At 38.0% G+C, this 18652-nt stretch overlaps 1 protein-coding gene across 1 annotated transcript in view; it reads right to left on the bottom strand.

Annotated features, from left to right (window-relative positions):
• Septin7 (septin 7) overlaps positions 1-18000 on the bottom strand; it is a 64104-nt gene extending 46104 nt beyond the window's left edge. Inside the window, exons 1-2 of the mRNA XM_051196917.1 lie at positions 17890-18000; positions 16541-16643 (exon numbers count right to left, since the gene is read on the bottom strand). Of these exons, the coding sequence (XP_051052874.1) occupies positions 16541-16550 (10 nt within the window). The 5' untranslated portion in view covers positions 16551-16643; positions 17890-18000. The remainder of the gene's footprint in view (positions 1-16540; positions 16644-17889) is intronic.
• Between the last annotated feature and the right edge of the window lie 652 nt (positions 18001-18652).

The following is an 18652-nucleotide window of genomic DNA, read 5'->3' as shown; positions in this document are numbered from 1 at the left end:
TGAATGGGGGAAAAGTTGATTTAAAACGGACCAAATATATTAGCAGATACAAATGAAGACATACAGGTAGCAAATAGGCATATGATAAATATTTCATATGTCATTAAGAAAATGCAAGTGAAAACAGTAAGATAAAGCTCTACATCTGTTCAAATTAAGACTGACAAAATCAAATGCTGAAAAAGATGCCGAGTAACAGAAGTGAGAAATTGTCATTCATTGCTTCTGGAAATGCTTAAGAGTATAGTCACTTTCTGTGATTTTTTTTTAAAAAATAAAATATACTTTAATCATGCAAATCCAGTAATCATGCAAGTAAAAAAACTAGTGGCCACAACAAAAATCTACAAATGACTTCTTGTGCCTTCATTTATAATTATCCAAAATTAGAAGAAATCAACACATCTTTTCAGCAGTAATGTGATAAACTATGATGCATCTACAGAATAGAATATAATTTGGCACCAAAAGGAAAACAGTCATTTGAGCAACGAAGACATGCAAGGACATTAACTGCAACTACGAGGTGAAAGAAGTTAATGTGAAAAGGAGATATACTCAATGATTATAACTACATAGCATTCTGGAAAAGGCAAAACAATGATACAGTAATAAAATCGGAAGTTAGCAGAGGTTGGGGAAGGAGGGAGAACAAACAGGTAAATTATAGAGAACTTTTAGTACATTGAAAAATATTCTAAAGGAGATTCTATAATGATGGATCCATGTGATTTACACTTGTTCAAACTCAGAAAACATATTAACAGCAAGAATGAGTCTCAGAGTAAATTATGCACTTTGATGAATTATGAAATAGTAATGTAGATTCTTCTCTTTAACAAACATACCACTTCGCTTGGGATGGGTTGGGGTGGGGGGTGATAATGGGGTAAACTATGTGTGGGTAAAGAAGGTTCATCCTTCATTTTGAAGGATTAATAACATCTTTGAAGGTTTCTAGACACTTTCGTTATTCAAAAAATATTTAGAAATCACTTGTCTATGCTTTCTAACATACCTAAATATAGAACTCATGATGTGATTTTGTTTTTAATTTTACTTTCCAACACAATCTACCTACCAGTCTATAAGTCACAATAGGTGAAAGTTTTATCCTGCTAGCACATTTAATCCTTATGACTGACACATATAGAGCAAGTGATTATTAAGTTTTTACTGAATTGTATTTCATACAAAGTGAAGGCAACATTACCCTCTGAAAGAATTTTGTATTCAAAGTTTTACAGTGTTTCCAGTTCTTAATATGACAATTTTTCTTTATCATAGATAAAAAGAAATTAGTGAAGAAAATTTTTCACCCATGTTAATAAGACCTTACTTGTGAGTTAGTGTCATTTAGGAATTTTGTTCATGGTGAAAATTTTGTTTATTTGTTCATGATTTAAATATCTGAAACAAGAAAGGCAGATTGTTCAATTCCTATTTTGAATAGCTTTTCTTGTTATTTTGGCTATGTATAATAAAGAAAATTAAGTCAATTCAAGAAAATGGGCTCTTATAAAGTCCAAAGATTTTTTTCTTAAGAACAATCAAAGTGATGAGGTCCAATCCATCCCCAGAATCACATAAAGTTAGAAAGGCAAAACTGACTCTGAAGTTGTCCTCTCATCTCCACACACACCATGACCACAGCATGCCTATATACATGTACATACCCACACAATACTATTTTTTAAAAAGAAATTTGAGTATATGGAAGACACTATGTCAGATTATGCCAGTATTTGAAGGTGACTAATGCGAATGGATCCTAACAAAGGCATTCAAAACTACCAGTAAACTCAAGTTAAACAGCTAAATCCTGTTCATGAGAAAATAATAAACTGCCAACCAATTTTCAAAGGAATTAAATCTGACTCTCATCAAAAACAGCTCTGCCCAGCAATCTACACTTTACAAAATAGGAGCAAATTTCTCCGATGTCTATAATTAAAGGAATTTAACTACGTTCAAACTAAAGACTAATCAAGTATTTAACCTATTAATTTCCCTATAAGTCTCTATTGTAGAGAGCCACTGGTGCCATTCCTGAAGATGGCGCCGGTTTCCTGTCCATAAGCCAGCAAGGCGTGGATGTGCGATCCACGTCATGGGGTGACCGTTACAAGCGTTGCAGGCTGCACCTGTCAGTAATGGACACGACTCCTCTGAGCATATATAAGCAGAGTCCTTTTTCCTTCTTGGGTCTTCCCTCAAATTGCTGTAATGAGCCGTGCAATAAACATAGCTGCAGAAGAATCCTGTTGTTGAGCGTCATTCTTGCAGGCAAGGCGATAGCGCCCGACAAGTGGTGCCGAAACCGGGGAAACTGACATCAATGGCACACGGGGGACCCTTCAGGAGACTGGAGAGGATTCAGAACTGTGGCACAAAGGTAACAAATAAGGTGAGTTCTGATAGTCATGCTACTGTTTGGGCTTGATCCTGCCATTGAAGGGTTGATTATTGTGCATTTGGTTGCCTGCTTGTTTTTAACTGTATTTGTTTTGTTTTGGGGAAGCACATGATGGGCAGCTAAAAGCAGGCACTAGACCATTATCAGATTTTCAAGAAAGCATGTCAGAAGCAGAACATGAAGAAAAGATGGGTGCACGTAAAAGGAAAAAAACATAATAAAGAGAAAGTGAAAGGGCCCCGCGAGATGGATCCATCTCGCGGAGGAAAGAAAAAAACATCTTTATCCTTTAGAGGAATTGGAGGCTTTAGAGCTTTCCAGTCACCCCTCGGAAGAGGAACTATCACCCTCTGAGGAGGAAGATTTAGAGGAGGAGGATGCACAAGTCCCTATTGCGCCTCCTCCTTATGCAGAGAAGGAATGTAAATACTCCTTTTGCTCACCTGAAACCAGACATGAGATAACCCGGATGTTTCCTGTGTTCGAGGAAGATGGGAATCGTGCCCATCACCCTCTAGAGCATAAACAGGTTAAAGAATTGGTAGAGTCTGTTCGCACTTATGGTATCAGCACAAACTACACTCTGTCGCAAATAGAAAGACTGTCCGCGGTGGCCATGACTCCCTCGGACTGGATGTTCGTTGTGAAGGCTTGTCTCACTATGGAACAATACTTAAGAGTGGAAGGCCATATGGCATGATTTGAGTCAATCACAAGCCCGCGCTAACGCGGCAGCAGGGCAGCCCACTTGGACATTTGAAATGCTCACTGGACAAGGACAATGGACAAATAATCAGACAGTGTATCCTTTAGAGGTCTATGTTCAGATTAACACATGTGCTGTTAAGGCCTGGAAGGCACTACCTAATACAGGGGAAGTATCAGGGAACCTTACAAAAGTCATTCAGGGACCAAATGAACCATTTTCAGACTTTGTAGCGCATATGATGGAGGCCGCAGGAAGGATTTTTGGAGATCAAGAACAGGCTATGCCCTTAATAGAACAACTAGTTTATGAACAATGCACCAAGGAATGTAGACAAGCCATAACTCCTTGGAAAGGAAAAGGCTTACAAGCTTGGCTTAAGGCTTGTAGAGAAATAGGAGGTCCTTTGACCAATGCAGGGCTGGCGGCCGCCATTTTACAAGGACAAAGAAAGGGCAATATGGCGGACAAGAACAAGACTTGTTTTCAATGTGGCAAAATGGGACATATACAAAAGAATTGTAGAGAGTGTATGTCAGGACCTAAGAGGATGCCAGGAATCTGTCCCCGATGTAAAAAAAAGCAAACACTGGGCAAATGAATGTAAGTCAGTCAAAGACATTAATGGTAAACCGTTGCCTGAGCCAAAAAACGCCCTGCGGGGCCACCGCCCTCAGGGCCCTCAAATATATGGGGCAATGAGCTCCCCACTGAGCCTAGAAAGGAGGAAGCCCCACGGAGAGCCACTGCAGATTCTGTAGGATTGGACCTCCGTGCCACCACTAGAATAGTCTTGACCCCCCAAATGGGTGTACAACCTGTTCCTTCTGATTTTTCAGGCCCTCTGCCAAAAAACACAGTAGGACTATTACTAGGAAGGTCATCTACCACCCTAAAAGGTTTAATTGTCCATCCTGGAGTTATAGATCAAGATTCTGAGGGACAACTCAAGATCATGTGCTCATCGCCGCGCGGGATTTTTCCCATCTCAGCGGGTGATCGCATAGCGCAGTTACTTATTCTTCCTAGTTGTCATGAGGATTTTGGGGCCATTAAACGAAACAGAGGGGCAGAAGGATTTGGCCACTCAGATAAATTTGATTCTGCTTATCTTGCAGCTGATCTTGATACCAGACCAACATTAACATTAAATATAGAAGGAAAGAATTTTCAGGGAATTTTGGACACAGGAGCTGATAAAAGCATCATTGCCACCTCCTGGTGGCCTTCAAAATGGCCAATAACCCAATCAGAACATTCATTGCAGGGACTAGGGTATGAAGCCACTCCTGCTATCAGCTCTAAATCCCTAAGATGGAAGGCACCAGAAGGTCAGTCAGGGTTGTTTACCCCCTATGTTCTTCCCTTGCCAGTAAATCTATGGGGAAGAGATATTTTAAGAGCTTTAGGATTAAAATTAATGAATGAATATTCCATCTCTGCACAAAACATGATGTTAGATAAAGGATATATACCAGGGCTAGGGATAGGAAAGCAGTATCAAGGCATTAAAGAACCTGTTCAAGTCATTTCAAAAAATGATCGTGCAGGATTGGGTTTTTCCTAGGGGCCATTGGGGAAGGGATGCCCATACCATGGATAACTGAAGCGGCAATATGGGTACCTCAATGGCCACTTTCACAGGAGAAATTAGAGGCCGCTTATCAATTAGTAAAAGAGCAATTAGATTTGGGACATTTGGAAGGATCTAACTCTCCTTGGAATACTCCTATTTTTTGTTATCAAGAAGAAATCTGGAAAATGGAGATTGCTTCATGACCTCAGAGCCATTAATGCACAAATGCAACTGTTTGGCCCAGTCCAATGGGGCCTTCCACTTTTATCAGCTTTACCTAAGCATTGGCAAGTTATTATAATAGATATTAAGGATTGTTTTTTCTCTATTCCATTGTTTGAGCAAGATAGAGCTAGATTTGCCTTCACTTTACCGGCCATTAATCATGAGGGACCAGATAAGAGGTTTCAATGGAATGTGTTGCCCTAAGGCATGGCCAATAGCCCCACTATGTGTCAACTTTATGTACAACAGGCATTTGCACCAGTTAAGGAAAAATATATTTATCTAAGAATTATTCATTATATGGATGACATTCTTCTTTGTGGGAATAATGAAAAAGAGCTTGAAAAGGCTTATGCAGATTTGGTAAAATGGTTGGAGAAATATGGTCTGAGTATAGCTACAGAGAAAGTACAAAGGTCGGAAGTAGGACAGTTCTTAGGGCTGTTGTGCGACCAGAGTTTACACAACCTCAAAAGATGGAGATTAGAAGAGATCAACTTAAAACTTTGAATGATTTTCAAAAATTACTAGGAGATATTAATTGGCTACGGCCTTATTTAAAAATACCCACAGCAGAGTTAAAACCATTGTTTGATGTGCTTGAAGGGGATCCACAACTGACTTCATTAAGAACTCTATCTCCTGCAGCTGCTGAAGCTCTCCATAAGGTGGAGCAGGCGATCACTGCAGCACAATTAGAATCTCAGCACAGGAGCCTTTTGATCTTTGTGTGTTATAGACCGCTTTGCTGCCAACTGCAGTCTTAAGGCAAAAATGGTCCATTAATTTGGATACACCCTCAAGCTTCCCCAGCAAAAACTATAGAATATTATTCAACTGCTGTTGCAAAAATTGCCCTGAAGGGCTTAAAAATGGCTCTTACCCATTTTGGGGAGTTTCCTAAGCAAATTATTATGCCTTATAATATGGAACAAATTCAGACCCTATGTGCTATGAGTGATGATTGGGCAATTCTTGCCTCTACCTTCTTGGGAACTTTTGATAACCATTATCCCAAACATCCTTTATTAACATTTGCTAGAACACATCCTTTGATTTTTCCAAAAATGGTAAGTGCCACGCCTCTCCCTGATGGGGAGATAGTGTATACAGATGGATCAAAAACAGGAATAGGGGCTTATGTACATGAAGGAGTTGTTACCACTCACAGATATGCACCAGACTCCCCACAAATGGTGGAGTGTAACATAGTTTTGGAGGTATTAAAGGTGTTTCCTGGACCTTTGAATGTGGTCTCTGACTCTGTTTATGTAGTCAATGATGTTAAAACCTTAGAATTAGCTGGATTAATTAAGCCTTCTAGTACAGTGGCTGAGAGGTTTAAGGAGATCCAAAAATGTTTATTAGCAAGACAATATCCTGTTTTCATTACCCATATCCGTGCCCATTCAGGTCTTCCCGGGCCAATGGCACGAGGGAATAATCTGGCAGATTTGGCCACTCGAGCAGCAGTTTTGCTATTTTAGATCCTATAGAAGCAGCCACTAAATTTCATTCATTATTTCATGTAACATCAGAAACCCTGTGCAAACGTTTTTCTATTTCCAGAGCATCAGCACGGGAAATAGTCTTGCAATGCAAAAATTGTTCTGAATTTCTTCCAGCACCTCATGTGGGCATTAACCCACGAGGCCTTCGGCCTCTACAAATATGGCAAATGGATGTCACTCATGTGTCATCTTTTCGAAAAATGAAATATTTACATGTTTCTGTGGATACCTGCTCGGGTATTATCCATGCCTCCCCACTAACAGGGGAAAAGACCTCTCATGTCATCCAGCACTGCCTCGAGCCTGGAGTGCTTGGGGCATGCCTCAAATATTGAAGACAGATAATGGACCTGCATATACTTCTGAAAAATTTAAGCATTTTTGTCAACAGATGGGTATCAAACACCTCACTGGTCTACCTTATAATCCACAAGGGCAAGGCATTGTGGAACGCGTCAATCGGACGCTCAAATCTTATCTAATAAAACAAAAAGGGGGAATAGAGGAAATGCCCTCTCCCCCACCAAAAGCCGCCATATCTTTTTCACTCCTTACGTTTAATTTTTTAAATTTGGATTTTAATGGTCATTCAACGGCTGATAGACATGGCCTCTGGCCTATACCTCCAAAAGAACAAGTCAAATGGAAAGATGTGCTCTCAGGTACATGGAAAGGCCCGGATCCTATCTTAATAAGATCCAGGGGAGCTATTTGTGTTTTTCCACAGGATGGAGAAAATCCAATTTGGGTAGAGCAATTATCTCGAAGAGTGACAACCATCCCTCAAGAAGATGCTCCTGTGGCTCCTGTGGTTGATGATACTCCTTGTGAATCCTCCGCGGATATCAGCGGAACCCAGATGGGGAATACTGTCGGTGTTTCCTAAACCCATGCCCAGTCATCCTGATGCACAAGTAACCTTTCTAAACAACTTTTTCAGTATCTTTTAGGTGAATGGACAGGAGAATTTGATAGCCTGGTGGACCAACTCCGAATGGCCATTGTCCATGTGAATTCCACCCGTGTGGACGCTTTTTCCCACTTTAAGGAGTGGGCGGGTGTAATGGGGTTTGGCCTGCTGTTATATGGTGGGGTGGTGCTCCTGCTCTGGTTGGTGTGTAAGCTACGTGCTCAACAGACACATGACAAAGTGGTTATCGCTCAAGCCCTAGCTGCTATGGAGATAGGCTCCTCTCCCACTGTGTGGCTAAGCATGTTTAAAAATGGACATTAATTGTCCAATAGGACAGCCTGTGCACCCTGAGTCCTCTATGACATTGCACCAGGTTAAGGTGTCCTTTTTTTTTTTTTTTTTTTTAACCAGAAGCAGCCCTAACGTTCTGCGGGGTTTTTTTCCCATTGCATGCAGACAGGTGCTTCTTTAGTTTAGCCTACTGTAATAAATTCTTCACGCTCAGGTTGTTTGGCTTAGCACTGCACTCCAGGTTGGCTCTGGCCATGAGCAGCTCCGAGAAGGGCAAGTCTGGTTGCATGTGGGTTGGTGTCCAAGGCCCCACCTCCAGGGAAAAGATGCCGGACGGGAATGGCACTGACTTGGCTGACTACTAGGATTCAGGGTCATTACAATGTCCATCTCGTTACTGGAGATCAGACCACTACCCTTGCCTGTTGCATTTATAAAACAAAAAAGGGGGAGATGTAGAGAGCCACCGGTGCCATTCCCGAAGATGGCGCCGGTTTCCTGACCATAAGCCAGCAAGGCGCGGATGAGCGATCCACGTCATGGGGTGACCGTTACGAGCGTTGCAGGCTGCACCTGTCAGTAACAGACACAACTCCTCTGAGCATATATAAGCAGAGCCCTTTTTCCTCCTTGGGTCTTCCCTCAACTTGCTGTAATGAGCCACGCAATGAACATAGCTGCAGAAGAATCCTGTTGTTGAGCGTCATTCTTGCAGGCAAGGCGATAGCGCCCGACACTCTATCATCCTTCTCTTTTTCCTTCCTTTATCCCTAGTTCTGGATCTTAAAATTAAGTCATAAAAACATACTAATAAAAATGGGCTTAAGCCAGGCACAGTGGTGCATGCCTTTAGGAGTTAAAGCCAGGCTTGTCTACAAACCAAGTTCCAGGACAGACAGAACTGCTACAGAGAAACCCTGTCTCAAAAAAAAAAAAATCAAATCAAAACAAAGCAAGTAAGCAAACAAACAACAACAACAAAAAAAATTGGGCTTAAGGCTGACTTGTAATTCATAGGTTTATCAGGTACATTCCTTATATAGGATATATTTAGGACATTTTTTGGTTCTGATGTGAGATTTATTACTAAATATGACTTAGTGATGTGTAGAGAACTCAGCTTAATGGAAGCCTTCATGCCCAGCCACCTGTCTAGGGAAGTATAAATAGGGATATAATTGACCCCATAGCCATCAAGAATGGGACACATCTCACTGAACACAGACCTACACTGCTTCATTATGTGACAAACCTGACACTGGTTGATGATGGTGGTATTTTGCTTTTGCTTTGTTTATTTGAGACAGTGTCTCACTATGCAGCCTGAGCTGGCCTGGAACTTACAAATCTTCCTGCTGCAACCCAAGTGCTATTACCACACTCAACCTGATAATGGTTTTTAATTAATTTTTAAACAGACTTGCAAACAAAAATTCTCTACATATACTGGCTTCAGTGTACTCATTGCTGAGTATTTATACTTACTATTCTTAAATGAGCCTGTGCCTGGATATTAATAACAGAAACAGACTAGATTTGCAACCATGAGCAAGGAAGCTATTATCTCCGAAATGAGTTCCTATGGTTTCTATGGAATTATGACTTAAGATACTTAATAAACATATGCCTGACACATAAATGATGAAAAAGTAGTGTGACTATTAACCTTGGTTGTCAATTTGATTGGATCTGAAATCAAATAAGATACGGCTCTGGGCTAGTATGTGAGAGACCTTATTAAGAGGGACAAAATCTGCATTCTACCTGGGCACATGTGCACTAACCTGGTGGAACACCTCCCTCCAGGGTGAGCAGCACTTTCCTAGAATAGCACAGATAGAAAGAAGTCTGGGGAAAATGCTTCTGCCTGCTCTCCTTTGGTTATTTGGTAAGTGCTTCTACCACTAGGTGGCTACAATCCTCCACTGACACTGGAACACAGCAACAGGCCTTCAGTACCATACTGGAACTTCTGAGGCATCCAGCTTTTTACAGTGATCAAACATTTAGATTGATCAAAAAAGATTCTATTAACTTCTACTTAGTATCTGGAAATGCTGCATCTTTTAATGCTCATTTTATCTTATCATACAAATTTAAGTTATTTGAAAGAGAAAACACACAGAATGCCTGTCACACCTCTTTGACAATTACCACACAAAGTTAACATTTTATAAAGAAATCATTACCAAGTTATAAGTTTATGTAAATAAAAGAAGTGTTTAGCACTAAAATGGATTTAGATCTTAAAAATGAGGACCTAGCTCCTACGAAACAAGCTTGCAATTTTTAAGAAAAGATTATTAAATTAAGGATAGTTTTCAGTTTTCTATGACTTGCAATCTAAGGCCTGAAGAATAGATCAATATGTGGAGATATTTAGAAATAAGTTAGGCACAACTCCATTTAGATGAGAAAGCTTTAGTCCCTACACAAATCTATACAAATGTAATTGGAATAACATTCAAGGAGCAGTGGGAAAACAAGGTATTAAACCTGTTTTTCTTTAACTTGTTAAGACCTTATGATAAAGACGGACAAAAACTGTATTCCAGCTGGGCACAGGTGTTAATACTTCTTGATGGGGGATGTCTTTCTGTATGCTGAGAATATATGTTTCTTCTATTGGTTGATAAATAAAGCTGTTTTGGCCAACAGGCAGGCAGGACTCAGCCAGGCAGGAAATCCAAATAGGGACAGAGAAAGGTAGTAGGCTGAGTCAAGGAGATGGCACCAAAGAAGCAAGAGACCCAGGCATCACTGATAAGCTAAGACTACATGGGAATACACAGATTAATAGAAATGGGTTAATAATTAAAAGAACTAGCCAGTAAGAAGCCTAAGCAATAGGCCAAAGAGTTTATAATTAACATAAGCCTCTGTGTGTTTATTTTGGACTAAACCCAGGACCGGGTAGGGCAGAATCTTGCAGCTACAACTTCTAACCCAAGGATTCAGTTTCAGTGCATAAGTAGGAGGACCAATTCAAGACCAGACTCAGTTACTGTCCCTTGTCAGTTAGGTTTTTTTTTTTTTTGGTCAATTTCTCACAAGCTAAGGTCATTGGGGAAGAAAAAAGAATTTTAATTAAGAAAATGTCTCCATGAGACTGTCCTGTAGGCAAGTCTGAGGAGCAGTTTCTTGACTGATTGATATAGGAGGTCCCGGCCTACTGTGGATGATACCAACCCTGGCAGATGGACTTGCAAAGTATAGAAAGAATCTAAACAAGCCAAGAGGAGCAATCCAGTAAAAAGCAGTCTGTCATGGCCTCTACTGTAGTTCCTGACATCCTTTCATGATGGACTATAAGGTATAAGGTGAAATAAACCCTTTGCTCCCCAAGTTTTGTTTGACCATGGTGTTTACTGAAAGCAATAGAGATGAAACTAGAACTACAGAGTGAGTTCATGGCCATATACTTGAGAGTCTGTAGCAAAAAAAAACAAACAAACAAATTGCATTTCATTGAAGAATTTAATAGAAAAGCTTATAAATAAGATGCATTAAGAGAATGCATATTTCCTCTTTAAAAAAAAAAAAAAAAAAAACAGTATCAGAAGACTTTGGCCTCCTCACCCAACTAACAACCCATTTCCCCAATACCCAAAATGTGAAAAACAACACAAATTTTATATCACCAAATGGTCCTGACCACCAGATATTGTTCTCATTAGTTTGGGTAGGGGATGTCATCTGAAAAGAGGGAATCTCTCAATTGAGAAAAGGCCTCATCAAATCTGTGGGACACTTTCTTGATCAATGGTTGATATGGAAAAACCAACCCACTGAGGGTAGTGCCACCGCTGGACAGGTGATTATTTAAAAAAAAAAACAAAAGCAAGCAGTGTATATTATTTACTTTTCTGCTGATGGATAAAACACCATAACCGGGGTTGGAAAGCTGGCTCAGAGGTTAAGAGCACTGGCTGCTCTTCCAACCACATGGTTGCCCTCTTCTGGTGTGCAGGCAGATATGCAGGCAGACGCTGTTTATGTAATAAAAGTAAGCAAATAAATTTTAAAAATATTAAAAAAAAAAAAAAACACCATGACCAAAGCAACTTAAGGAAGATTTTGTTTGGTCTTATGGTTCCAGAAGGTTAAAGATAAAAGGAAAATCATGGCAGCACACATGGCTAGAACATCAAACTAAGAGCCCACATTTTGAACTGCAGACATGAAGCAGAGACTAGGTGAGACCCTAAGCTCTCAAAGCCTGCATACAGGTACATAGTTTCTCCAGGAAAGCTACACGTCCTAAACTACCCACCTCCAAAACAGCACCATAAAGTAGAGATCAAATGCCTAAGACTATAGGGAACATTTCATTCAAATGACTACAGATATTAATTACCCTACTAAAAAAATTTTCAAAAGCTATTCTTTAAACTAAAATTTTAATATAAAGACTTTTTAAAAATCAGTGACACCTCAAAGGTAAAATATGTTTCTTCATACGTAATTATCAAGTTGCCAACCTACAGAAGAAAAGGTAGATTCAACCCATCTGTCTAGTCTCACCTCTGCTCCAGAGGTATATCTACAATATTTCCACCCAACCATATTCATGCAAGTTAACTAACTGTATTAGTTACTTTGATGTTGCTATGATAAAAACAACTCAACTAAGGCAACTTTCAGAAGAAAGGGTTTATTTGGGCGTTCAGTTCCAGAAGCATAACAATCCATCATGGCAGGGAGGCATGGCAACTGAAGTAGGAAACCGAGCTCACATCCTTAAACACAAGCTTCACAGCATACAGAGCTAACTGCAAGTAATTTGACTTCTTCCTCCAGGAAGGCTACATCTCTTAAGCCTCTCCAAACAGTCCCATACTATCAACTGAAAACCAAATGTTCAAATATGTTAAGCCTATGAGGGACATTTTTACTCAAACCACTACACCAACATGACTAAGTATAAAATTATAATGCTTTAACCACATGAACTGTTAATGAATGCAAATTGGAAAATGAAAAAAAAAAAACAATGTGGTAATCAACACAGAGAAAATACTGTTTGCCTCAATTAGGAGCATTTCATAGTGTGGTAAAACATGATCAGCAAAATAATACACACTGTTAAGTCTATAAAGACTCAACTGTCAAGAATAGTTCATTCATTATCCTGTGGTGTGGATGTCCTCCTAAATATGTTTCTCTTATTGGAAAACACCTTTGGGCCAATGAGGCAGGAAGATAGGGGGATCTAGGAATCAAGGAGAATTCTGGGAAAGATAAGCAGAGTGAACTCAACAAAGAGTCTCGATGCTGCCAGAGGAGTAATACCATGCCGTCGCATTACAGGGTAAGCCATAGCCTTGTGGCAATACACAGATTGATAGAAATGGGTTACTAGACAGAGCTAGCCAATAAGAAGCACAAGCCACCAGCCAACAGTTTTATGATTAATATAAAAGTCTTTGTGTGTTCATTTGGGAGCTCAACGGCAGCGGGACCAGCCAGCACAAGAGAAAAAGAATCTCTCTGTACAAGATGGCGCCAACAACATGGTTTGCACGAATTTCCATGTAAAACCTGACAAAAGCTTAAAAATGGATTCTAAAAACAAAGTAACAGAGATAATCAAGGCTTCTTGGTAGCAGCATTTTTTCAGGTGGGCTATTTGCTGAAGATGAACAGAGGCTCTAGGCCCCTTTAAGAATGGCTTCCTGACAGAATAGGCGACAAAAAAAAAAAAAAAAACCTCATGGCTCTTTTAGCCATGCTATTTAGCAGATAAAAGATACAGATTTCAGTAAAGACAGATTCAGACCAAGAAAACCCTCTAAAGGGTTTACAATGTGTTTAAAAATATACGTAGGCTTGAGAAAAGAAAAAAAAAAAAAAAGAATAAAGTGGTCAAAAAGAGTTTTAAAAAAAAGCCACGTAAAGATAGAAATACACAGAGTCTGGATACTGTTATTGTCTTGTCTTTGAATTGTCTGATTGCTGAGGAAACAGCAACAGCTTTGAAAATATATTTGATTATAAATGCTGCTGAATTAATCCAACTTACATATTTTGAAAATGCTTTGACTTCAAAATTTAAGTCTATGGACAGGTTACATTGGAAAAGAGGTTTTATTTTTGTTTCCACATAAAATTAAAAGTTGTGGATTCCTTCTAGACTAACATGGCTTGATCAAGCAAGACCCCCTGAAACAATGTCCCAGGTGCTCCAACATCCCAAAACAGCTGGGACAATGCAGCTTGCAGACTACTATAGCCAGGATTTGGCCAGGTTTCTGGATTTTCTCATGATCCCTTTGAATTGACAGCACCCCCAAACACCAGGAAGCAGTTGGAGAGAATGACCCCCAAATTCCCAAATATTGTTTATAAATAGGATTGGTTATAAATGATTAATGATCACAGCCAAGCTCTTTCTAAGGAAAAAAGGGGGAATATGATATAGAAAAGAATACTTTGCATTGGTATGGATTTTGATTGATTCATAAAAATTTAAGGTCAATTTTGTTATATGTAAATTTCTCCTCTTGTTTAGGTATTGTGTTTTTACAGCTCACTTAAAAATGTACAATAAAATACAGATTATATATAGTCACCTATAATAGTCAAAACTTATGTTAGTTAGGTTTTCTAGATATACAGAGATATTTGAGATGGATTAACAGTCTTCAAATCTTTCAAAGACCTACAGAATATGGAATTTAAAATGATTTAGGGTTTTTCATGACACAACTATCTGCTCCTGGCAACACCAATTACTTCTGACAGGAAGAAGAGCATTGAAGAAACTTGTTATGCAGTTTGCCTTCAACTTGGCAAGACTAGCCATTTGGGCAGGAAACTGCTCTTGCCTGGACTGTTTGCTGCATAAACTAGCTATACAGAAGCCACAGGAAAGTGACTGCTAAAACAAGATGAGACAATCCCAAAGGGTTCCTACTTAAATGGAAAAGTCTGCCAGACATTTTGCAGGACATAGAGAAAAATGACTGACAAACTGCCAATACAGGCAGACTGCTTAAAATTTTCCAGTTCACTGAGAAGTCTGCCAGACACACTGTGCCCTATAAGCTGAAGACAGATGCTCAAAATTACAGAGGAACTTTGGATACTGACCAGCCAATGAGATGTCTCTGTCAATTCTAGAGTTTATATACTATCCTTCTGCGGTTTCTGATGGAGTTGAAGATAGATATCTATGGTTACGGTTTCATTAGTTATGATAAGTTACATATGACTTTAAACTCACAAAGATAGATGATAGAATATTTCCTTTAAATCTTGATAAATGTTAATGGACTAAATATTGTAACTATAGTTCTTACTTGTAAACTGTTTTGTTATATATAATTTTACTATGTTAAAGTTAAAACCCTTCTTTTTATTTAGACAGAAAAAAGGAGGTGATGGGGGTTGTCCTTCTGTATATATGTTTCTCTTATTGGTTGGTGATAAAACACGGTGGCCAATAGAGGCAGGGAGACAGGTGAGACTAGGAGGTAAGGAGAATTCTGTGAAACATAGACACACACAGTCACTATGTGTGTGTCAAAAGAGTAGCAGGTTCAGACCCTTCTCAGGTAAGCCAAGGCCATGTGGAAATACACAGATTAATAGAAATGGGTTAATAATTAAGACAGAGCTAGCCAATAAGAAGCCCTAGTCATCTGCTAACAATTCTATGAATAATTTAGCATCTGTGTGTTTATTTGAGGTTGAAGTGGTTGTGGGACCAGGCTGCAGGATAGAAATTTTCATCAATCAACAATCCTGCTTTCATCTTTTTTTTTTTTTTTTTTTTGTGGTGGTGGTGGTGCTTGAGATAGGGTTTCTCTTGCTCAGTAGACCAAGCTGGCTGAGAACTCACAGAGAACTGCCTATCTCTGCCTCCCTAGTGCTGGGATTAAAAGCATGCACCACCACCACCACCTGGAATTTTCACCTTCTTAAAACAAATAATAGAAAAATATAACAAAGTTCCTTTACATTCATGAGTTTACTGAAGACTAAAGTCAGTCTGTAGCCAATAAAAATAGTCATTTAAGAATAAGACTGTCATTGAAGATCAGTAATCTTATCCAGGTTGTAAAAAAAAGTATGGGATGTTTTCTTTATAATGATGACATTAACCAATCTATACACAATGTAACCCTTAACAGTATCTTCAAATGAATTATACAGCAGAGCAAAGTATTCACAGACTGAATTATAAAATTAGAGGGCGGGGCTGAAGAGAATGGCCTGGCAGTTAAGAGCATTGGTTGCTCTTCCAGAGGTCCCAAGTTCAATTCCCAGCTCACATCCACCCAATAATAAGATCTGATGCCCTCTTCTGGCATGCAGGTACACATGCAGAGCACTCATATATAAAATATAAATAAATAAATAGATAGATAGATAAATAGATAAATAAATAAATAAATGGAAAGGAGGAGAATCATATTGTCCTGCAATACCCACACACAATGAGTTCGATTCTAAAGGTAATCATTGAATTATTACTTTTTATTCTACCTTTTTTTTTCAAACTTCAAATTACATACTTATTTAACTTAAATGTTCATAAGACACAACTTCATTGAAGGTGATTCCCAGAGAACAAACATATTCTGCAAATAATAAGTAGCTATTTGATACCTTTTCCTTATTAGCATCAGTTGGAGAGAATCTTTGTGTTGTTGTTTTGCTCTATCATAACCACCCATCATTTCTCCATTTTCAGTTTCTACCAAAGGTGTTAAGGATAAAGGAAGGAGAAAAAGGAGATACAAATCCTATTATGCAACTAAGCTAAATTTTTAAATGTTTCCACATAAGACAAAATACAATATGCATTCACTAAAGTTATTTGAGATATTATTTCTTAAATTCATCCAAAGTTGATTAATAAAGACCAAAACTCCAGATTAGTAAGAAATTACCTCACCTACTACCATAAGTGTGAATTCAAATCCTCTTTTCACTGATTTTCTGTACACTTGATTTGGAAGGTTGGCAAATCCCACATAGCCCTCAAGGTTCTTCGGTTGCTGAGAGGTAAAAAGAACACAAATCAACAAATACTTCAAATTCCATCATTCTTTTTAAACTATTTTTAATTATACACATTATTTTTTAAAAAATTATACAAACTATTATTCATAGCAAATCAAATACTTCATATTGCCACCAATAACATTAATTGAAGAATGTACAGAATAAATTAAACATGGGTTGAAAATAAAATGATTATTAAAACCCAAAAATGAATAATGAAACCTGTTTCAGAGCAAAAATTTCATTTGACAGTAAGTATGTAACAAGGAACTGGATAACTAATGAGAGCAACAAAATAACAAACAAGTTCCAACTGTGAAAAATTCAAATCCCTATGTGTACACCAAGAACCTTTCTTCATACCAATTTCCAGACTTAAAAAATTTCTTGAATTGATCTTGACTCATGAAATAAAATATAAATTTGTGATTAAACAACTGTTTTCTGTAAAGCTTGAAGATTTTCAAAATCAATGTTAATTGGCATGGGTCTTTCAAGCTGTAATCCCAGGTCCATTTCAAGGTAACCCATGATCCTACTACCTCCATTTTCATGGAATGAAATGTTCCAGGATTTAAAGTAAACCATAATTTAATTTAAAGTAAACCATAATTAATGGCTATATGAGGTTTTGATTCTTTGATGACATGAACAATCATTTCATGAGTAATTTTTAAAAATTTAATTCTAAATTGGTTAAAGTAAGTCTGATTCTTAATTGATCCACTGGTGAAAAATACTGTTTACAGTATTATCTAAGTAGATTTAATGCTCAATTTTACTTTAGAAATAATCATCTTCATATACAGTGACAAAATACTTTCAAGAGGCACATACATCTTCTAAGGTTATGACACATTTAAATTCTAATGATAAAGCAACTTGTGATATAAAAGCATTACTCCAACACATCTGGGTTTAAACAGAGTCTGCACTCTTTACTGGCATCACATTTATAGCTAAACCGCAACTTTCATCCTTTCCATTACATTTAACTAATTCTTAAGACATATGTTGGTAAGCCAAGGTAGCCATAAACTAAAAACTAATTTTGAACATAATCAGCAGACTGATCAGAATACAGTATTTAAAGCCAAGTATCTGAAAGCCTATTATGAGTGTAGCTAAAGCTATATTTTAAGTTACACATTTCCTTAAAGGCCATATTTCATCCTATTACAAGTTAAATTTAACTTAGACTATAAATAAGATTTTGTATAAATTGCGTAGTGTACTCACAGCTACTTTGTAATGGAAACATTTCCATCATTCCAGTGTTTCGGATTCCAATAGAACAAATTCACAGAAGACGATAAGTGAGGAATTCCACAAATTGTAGTGGCACATTCAGTTCAAGGAGTAGCAGATCCATGGGAACACAGCAAAACACAGAAAAAAAATTAAAGTTACTTACATGTAACTCAAGAACTTAAAGTAAATTAGACAAAATAAACTGAAGATAGACTCTTTCCTATGTATGCCAAAGTAATATTCTCATATTTTCAGTAGCTTTTAAAGACCTCTTATCTTTTAATTTAAGGCCAATTAGTATATTGTGCACCTTAAGTCTTAGAAGAAAGGCTGCAAAAGAAGTACACATATGAAGTTTTGGAAAGGTGTACTATGAATTTCATACAACTTTTGTGGTATCAATCAACAGCCCCACTTAGACAAACACAAACATTTTACTTAAAATCTTTTCACACAACTCTGCATTTCTAATACTGTGAATTCAGACTTAAAGACATGTAAATGGCTACAAAAAATATTCCACAACACATGGGAAAATCTGATAAACTGTAGGCTGTGAAAAACTAAAGAAACACAACAACTTAGCACAGAGAAGGAAACACAACAGTAGGATGAAGTCCCTGTGAAAGATACAAGTTTACACCTGTGCAACCTACTTCAAACAATGAGGCAATTTAAGTATTTTTGTAGTTTATACTTAACAAGTGAAAGCAAAATTTCAAACACACACACACAGAACATGTGCAAAAAA

The sequence above is a fragment of the Phodopus roborovskii genome, unplaced genomic scaffold (genome assembly GCF_943737965.1).
Source record: "Phodopus roborovskii unplaced genomic scaffold, PHOROB, whole genome shotgun sequence".
In the NCBI taxonomy this organism is placed as follows: domain Eukaryota; kingdom Metazoa; phylum Chordata; class Mammalia; order Rodentia; family Cricetidae; genus Phodopus; species Phodopus roborovskii.
The sequence above is the reverse complement of the archived record's forward strand: the minus strand, read 5'-3'. Positions and strand labels throughout refer to the sequence as shown.